This window comes from Triturus cristatus, chromosome 5_1, assembly GCF_964204655.1.
Source record: "Triturus cristatus chromosome 5_1, aTriCri1.1, whole genome shotgun sequence".
Taxonomy (NCBI): Eukaryota; Metazoa; Chordata; class Amphibia; order Caudata; family Salamandridae; genus Triturus; species Triturus cristatus.
Genome location: NC_140587.1, coordinates 415,089,466 through 415,097,558, shown reverse-complemented (window position 1 = coordinate 415,097,558; position 8,093 = coordinate 415,089,466). Strand labels below are relative to the sequence as shown.

The window sequence follows — 8,093 nt, the reverse complement described above, 5'->3', positions numbered from 1 at the left end:
TTTATTATTTCTGCTGCACACAGTGAAGCAAAGTCATGTTTGTTTATTTCTGTATTACACTGTTCTTGAGTGTCTTCAGCTGCCTGTTGTATTAAATTCATTCACAATAGTTCACTGTTCTCTTTGTAACTAGTTTGTTCTGCCTCTTTGAATCACTTGAGCTCTCTCTAGCTAAATTAGTAGTCATGTAGTGGGCTAGTGCTTAGGTGGTAAGGAGGTACAACGCTTTAATTTGGCGTGTTCCGATTTGTCAACAATGGTGGTAATTTTGTTCACACCAGGATGAATCTGCAGTTTTCATCCTGTCTTATGAGAAGATTTCCTATCTAACCCCACGAATATGGGGGCTGAGTCAGAGACTTTTTCAGTGCTACTTGGAATGCTGCCCAATTTTATTGATTTTGCTTCTCATTGGGGACTTGAAATATTTTTTGACTTTGCCTATCACTCTGTAATGCCCTATTACTAAGCATTCATGGCAATTACTTTAGGCATCTGCACTTTAAACTTTTGTATTGCACTTTTGTAATACATGTTTCAAAATTTTCCAATTCCACTCAACAAATCACTTTTTGAGTCGGTCTTTACTCAATGCACTGTATTCTCCGTTCTATGACACAATGCTAAATAATGTGGAATGGCAGAAGCTAAATGTTTATTTTGTATGTAGTAAGGACATCAATGAAGCCAAGCAAATAGTTACTAATGTGGACAGCTTTTATTATGTCGCTGCTCCTGTGATGCCTCAGCTCTAGCGTGGACCACAGCTCTTACCATACAAGACATTAACAATGAAAAACAACGTAAGGATGCGTTGATATGCAGTGGACGAATGTTTTAGTAAGATCATACGTGATGATTCATGCAGTAATACTCTAATATGAAAGCATTGTATAAATAGCTATGGAAGTACTGTACAACCAGTTGCAATAATGATGGCAGAAACAGCCACATAAAGTAACAAGAACACCACCACTGGCTTTAATGCACCAACTCTGGTTGGTTTTCTACAAAAGGAAGCACCCCACTGACATAATATGCAATGCCAAGCGAAAGGAGGGCAATGACAACGATTAGAAGCAGAACCCTCCAGAAGCCCAGGTCCTCGACAAACTCTTGCCATGTGGTCCGAAAGCTGGAGAGGACCCCTTCGCCTTGCTGCAGGTTTGGGTTCAGCAGGGAATGGCTTTCCATAGCACTGCAAAGGAATGACAAGGACAATCAAACAAAAAACCATGTGGAGTTTAATCAAAACTTGAGCTTGACAAAGGCATTACTGGTACAATCAACAAAACAATCAGTTTAATCACTGAGCTCATTGGCTGCAGGAAGATTATGCTTCTTGGCCAAAAACAGTAGTACATTGATGTCTTACCCAGACAAACCGCAAACACCAATCTTTTGGATCAACAAGAGTATATTGCAAAAGAATATCTGAAGAGAATAAACTAGCTGATTAAATAAAAAGTCAGATCATACATTTAAAAATAAATGTCTACGTCTTAACATTAAAGTAGTCATCAGGGGTGCAGTATCTGAAACAATATTGTTTACTTCCTAATTTCTCTCCCTCGGTCTATCAACTATGGGTTCTCTATCTTACCAGGATCTCGCTCTTAATCCCCTGGCTGTATTGTTTTGTACTGAAGATGCATTTACGTAGAGCTACAGGCCCATGGCAAGGCGCTGAACAGCTGTTGCCAACTGGAAGCAAAGTACTCTGTGAGAGTGCTCATGATCGAACAGTGTGTATCCGTAATGTAGAGAGAGAGAGAGACTGGAGCCTTAAGCATTAGATGTTGTGTATAGATGGAGAGAAAACTGTGAGAGCAGCCTATGTGGAAGTGTTTTGGTGTAGTACGTGTATGGCAGAGACTACTCAAACCATAACACTAAAAACATAATATGCCTTCACATCGGGTGTAGAAGGTGCTTAATTGGAGCCGATGGTTGCAGGTGGGGCCATGGGCACTTATGTTGGGTTATCGGCACTAATCTTTCATCATCAGACTTTAACCAGGAGCAAGGCAAAGAAAAACACAAAAGGAGGAAGGAAGAGAATGAGGGAAAAACAGCAATATAGGAAAAAAGCAGGGACTAAAAAGAACCTGAAAGAGTGGAATAAAGCAGGAGAGTGAGTATAGTGGTGGATGAAAATGAATTAGGTGGAATGAAGACCATGTTGCCTTGCTATTTATCACTCCTGATATTCAACAGGGCCGGCTGCGGGCTTCTCACCAAAACTTTGGGCTCCCGCACTTATTCTTTTACAAATTATGAACCGAGTATATGAAAAGTGGCAGAAAAACCTCTATTTTGCATGCATTGGGATACATAATATCAGGCAAGGGCTGTATCATACAGTTTAAACCATACAGAATATTGGTAACGGGAGTTCTCAGGTGAAGGAAGAGTACTCTTGGTGAGAGAACTCTTGCATCTACTGTAACATATGCTTGGGAGTTCACAGTGGGGCAACAGAGAAATAACCCCAAGGAATTGCCATTATGCACCCAACCAAGGTTTATGCTCTGAGAAGTCCACGTAGAACCGGAAAATAACAACCCATAGTTGCGGTAACCCAGACCATATACACTTTTGAGACCAACAGGGAGTGACAGAGGAGCAACTCTTATATGAACAACTGAATTGTATGCTTAAGGACACACAACGGTGTGCCCAGGGGCAAGCTCTAGGAATGGGCATAATACAACCAGTTTTAGTACATGCTACGATGAATCACCATGGAGCAACAGAATTAAAACTATTATATAATCAGTGATAGAATATGCCTGAGGTGTCTATCTACATGTGGCTGTGAGCAATGCATAGGCATGGGTATTGAACAATCAGCTACTGCATCTGCTGAGGAAATCACAGAAGAGCAACAGGGAAGAAACCACAGAAACGCACTTTATACACCGAGCCATTATACATGCTCGGATGGCTACACCAAGGAGCAACTGACATACAACCACTCACAGAATATGCCTCAGTAGCCCACCTAGGTAAGGAAGGGAACATTACAGGTATTTTTTTAAAAACCCTAGTAGAGGCTGTGATCAACCACTGGTTTAACTTTGATGAAGACAGAACAGAATGCAAGCTACAGAGGCTACCTCGGAGGAAAGCGGAGATTTTTCTGCTGATTTCAGAGCAGGGAAGACTGCTAGGAACGCATCAGACAAATTAACTTCAGTCGAGACGCATTATGCCTTTTTAATATAAAATAATAGGGATGAAAGCACTGGCCAGGCCGGGTACGCACAAGCCGATCCTCTGGTATTAGAGCTGGGCAGACAGTAGCATTTCTCACTCACCAATGGACACTGAAGCTAAATTGAATTCTAGTGACACAGTCCACAACTGAGGCTATGAACAAACTCAGTCATGGAATCAACTGTTGCGAACAAACTGTTTCCTTGTTGGTGGGGCTCTGAGCTGCAAAAAGGGACACCATGGTGAGACACTCAACCCTGCACAGATATACCAAGTGGGTGTGTACATCAACGAATACACATCGGAACCAACATAACAGAACACTTCTGAATAAAATCTGTAACATTCACCCAAAACAACCAAGAGAGGAGAGCAGATCAATATTCGGGTTGTTCGCCAACTACACCCAGTTAATACACACATCTACTAACAACTAATAATGCATGCAAGTACTCTGGCAAAACATCAGGCCAAAATTAACAGTTGTAACAACACATTAGTTTACCTATAAAATGTCAACTACGTTCACAGTGATGTTTACAAACTAAAATTGATAAACAATCAGACTTTGGTCTTTGATGGAATCCTCTAAACCAGGGCGAGACGTTAACAGACCCCCATTGGCGCCGAGAGGCCATAAAATGGTGAACCATATGCAATACAAATACGTACAACATACCAAACCTCTCTCAGGGCATATAAAGGAGGCCACTACTCACCAACAGCACAACCACAGCAAATGTAGAGAAGGTGTAAAGAGTCTTGGATCTACATGGATTGCCTAAGGGCACGTGCTGGCCCTCGACGTGCCTGGACACCAAACTCCTGACGCAGCGCGCTTTACACTCTGTCTGAACTTGTTGTGCACATGCAACAATGGACAACAGCAGACAACAGTGAAGGGGCCTGTCCACTGACCCAAAGTGAGACCGTTGGTGGACTCACTACCTCATCTAACATAAGCACTCTAGCCTAAACTCACCTCCACATCATATGTATAGTGTCCCTATGGTGCAGGGGGCCCCTACACTCCTACAGGGGCCTTTCGGACATTTATGGGGCCCCATTTAGATATGGGAGATTAATAGGCCCCTCCTCAAATTCTGTAGGAGGGGTCCATCCTTTTCCGTTACACCACTGATTCCACCATCATGGTCCTAATCCTCATCAGTCAGAGCCGCCACATTTGAATGTAACCACTTTGCAGGGCTGGGCCTTGTGGATAGAGTTTCGGCTTGAAAGGCTTTAGCTTGCCTCCTTTTATTGTGCTCGGCTAGGTCTTGTTGTCACTGTTGGACTGGAATGTTCATACTCTAGACCAGTGATTCTTCACCTGTGGTCCAAGGACCGCAAGGCCTACTCCGGGAGTCTGCAACTATTTCACAAAATTAAATGATAGCAATAAATTAAAATTAATAAAGTGTATACAAATAAAGAAACATTGAAAATGTGAACACTTTCTGTATAGGATTGTGAATTAAACAAAATATTCTAATATTTGAGCATTTATTTGTGTGTATACGTGGTTTTGTATTTTTCTGTATTGTTTCGACGGTCAAATTGTAGAAATTGCTTAGGTCATGCGTCCCAAGCTTCCAGCAATGACTCAGTGGGGGTCCTTAGAAGTCACAATGTTAAGAACCACTGCTCTAGACAACCAACTACTCACTGTGCGCCTTTAACCGTTTTCATACCTCATGCTATGATAGCCTATTACACAATTCCTTATCCCCACTTTCATATTATTGACATTTTGTACACCTTTGTGGACATGAATTGCCCTACGCAAACTACTATTACTTTTTGGAGGTTTATCTTAACTGTTTTACCATATGCTTCTTCAATTGTTATTGTAAAGCCTATAGAGCGCTCTGTGACATGGATGGGTAGAGTTTGCGCTTTAGAAAACAATATATTTAAATAAAAAAACTTTCAAACACAAATACATGTGGGGAGTCTTTAATGACCGTAGGTCTATTTTCCAGAATTTCAGTTTCTATACTAGAATATAAATCTATGGCGCGTAAAATGGAGATACATACACAAAACAGTGAATGAGGAAAAAGTAGCACACGGCTTGTGAGCAGCACAGCTGGGACGAGCGCTTTCTCAAAGCAAAGCATGTTCGAGGCAACGCAGCTCATCAGACGCACATGTATGCTCATTAACGAACTTTTCGAGCCTGTTGCGTGTTTAGCACGCCCTCTAGTGTCTTTAAGGAGTAAACATAGTTAACTAATGGAAAACAGCATTCACCCGCTTTACACGGACAGGCCTGGTTCATGTAGCCCCACAGAAGTTGCTATCTTTTGAAAGCATATTTGCACTACGGGCCCCATATTTGTATGAGCAGGTTACATAAATAAAACCTGTCAAAACATTTCAAATCTTAACAGGTTCATTTGTTTCGTAGTCAAAAAAAAGGTGCAAATGTCTTAACTGACGAAATCCTCTAAATCGGAGCTTCAAACGTTTTCTACCCCCCCCCCCCCCCCCTCAAGTCAATACATTCTAAGCCCGCCTTTATGGAGCCTTTCTTCAGAAGTATGGAACGAGTCCGGTAAGTTTCCACACATTAGCGCATACTCGAAATCACTGCCTCAAGCAGCAGCATAATTCCCGTTCTTCCGTTATTTAATTTTTCACAATCCTACAGAACACTGAAAGTGTGGGACGTAGTCTGGATCACATCATTGCTGGCCTTGTCTTGTGTAGATAAGATCATGAAAAAAGGTAAATGGGGTGCAACTGGTCTATGTGCCTGTTTTCACTTTTGAGGCACTCTGGTATTACAGGAGGGGCCACAGTACTCGTGTAGCCTCTTGTGAGGTATGGATCGCGCCTGCACAAGATGTGCACCCGAGTTACCACAAGGGGCGTTCCCTCATTTACATGGGAGTGTGGGCCCATGCACATGAGTGAACACTTTGTAATATGGCAAGGTCCCAATGGCTGACATGGGTGCAATGGTAAAAAAACTGATAGGTGGTGCACAGATTACACACCACATAGAAGGTGGCACACAGCCATGGTTGCCGTGGTCCCTGGGACCTCAGAGGCATCCCCTTGCATGCTGGTGAAGTAACACATTGCACCCGCATGAAGAGGCCCCATTTTCAAACTGAGGCAGGTCTGTCTCCGGTGGAAGACAAAGCGCAGTTTCAAACCAGAGTTTGCACCAGTGCTGTGACAGCACTTTTTTTTATGTAATCGGCTTACTGTCCCAGTCAGCTCAGGGTGTACTGAGTTAAGGGTGTGCTGTGGCTCAAACCAAGGAAGCCAATTATCAAGGGAGGGGACAAGGAGCGACTTTTAAGGAGGTTCAGCACCCACGCTCCTATGTGAACAGTAAATTATCAGACAGGGTGCAGTTCCTCAGACTGGAGGGAGACCCTAGCAAATCAGTCGAGGGTTCTTGTCTAAAGGATCAAGGGGAAGGGGAGATCCGATATATATCAGATCAAAGGGCCCTCACACACCCGGCAGCGCGTCATGCTTCATCATAGGGCACTCCTTGTCGGGTCAGGGCTGAAATGCCTGTCGGGACCCTCAGTGGGGGCTCTTTAGACTAGATCTTAAATCTGTATGATGCGTGCAAGTGAGGGGGTGTGAGTGTAGGGTGGTGCACAGGTGGTTAAGTCTATGAGGATCTCCCAAGACATTTTAATGGGGTGGTGGTTCCCTTGACACATTAAACGCAGGGGAGCTATCATGAGTGTCAATGTACTGTGACAGCTTCAATAAGTGTTAAGTGAGGTCAACTTGTTTCATGCCTGGAAGCCAGGAGCGTTAGTGGCATTTCATCAGGACAAAGTGAGAACCTACCCTACTAGGGAGTGGGGCCACGAAAGTTCACTCAGACCCCAAAATGATTATATTATAAAATTCACCAAATAAATGCATCAGCATAGCTGGGAAAACATATCCAGAAGTTGAAGGGATGAAGCCCCTTAGGGGAGGCCGAAGACCACATCTTACAGTAGGGGGAGTAACTAGCTCGATAAACAATACACCAGAGTTGGATTACGTTGACCCGCTACATCAGTGAGTTTGAATTTGTTGCAGAATATTCAAGACATCAGAAATAAACTTCCTAATGTGAACTACTGCGAGTCTGCCACATGTGCAGATAAAATTCTTAAAGCTGCTGACTCCCAAAGGAGGCAGATTTAGTACAAGAAAAAAATTCTAGAAATCAAGTTCAGGACATCATATCCATTGCAGTTCTTGGGATAGACGACACTCAAACTGTAATCCACCAGCATTTGCCAGGTTCAAGGAAAAAAAGGAAGATGTCCATCAATCAATTAAAAAGCATTATGTGGCTGAATCTGTTCAGCAGACCCCCACTGACAACAAGATGCTCCTGGAGTAGAAAAGTACATCCTAACCCTGATCCACAAGGAACAGCACAAGAAGAGTACAGCCATTCTGAAATTCCATACACCAGGTACCGCCTTCCACAGAGGAGCTGGATGCTGTGATTTCAACAAACCTACAGTTGAAATGACCGCTGTGATTTGCTATGAGCCACCGACTGAGCCAACATCAATTGAAATGGTCCCCTTCAAGAAGCTGTGCAGTATGGAAACGATTCAGATTTTAATATAAAGCGGCATAACAAGTCCTTCTACAATCCATCAATGTTGCAGATGGGTTACAATTTTTGTTGGTTTGTGACAGACACGTTTTTCCTCCTTGGTCTTATGTTTGGATGGCTACTGTAGTGTTCTTTCTTCTAATGTGGTTTATGATGCTAATTACAGCCTTGCTTTTGATGAATTGGAACTTTATTCCTGATGAAATTGTGAAAATCCACAAGAATGTTTCTATCATTATGGTCATAAAAACTACATAACATAGGACTAGTAGCC

The 8,093-nt window shown here is 42.8% G+C and overlaps 1 protein-coding gene across 2 annotated transcripts in view; it reads right to left on the bottom strand.

Moving 5' to 3' along the window:
* Positions 1–699: 699 nt before the first annotated feature.
* Positions 700–8,093, bottom strand: part of ANKRD46 (ankyrin repeat domain 46) — a 49,034-nt gene continuing 41,640 nt past the window's right edge. For both annotated transcript variants that reach the window (XM_085605170.1, XM_085605169.1), the window contains exon 5: positions 700–1,198. In XM_085605170.1, coding sequence (XP_085461296.1) covers positions 982–1,198 — 217 coding nt within the window. In that variant the 3' untranslated portion in view covers positions 700–981. The remainder of the gene's footprint in view (positions 1,199–8,093) is intronic.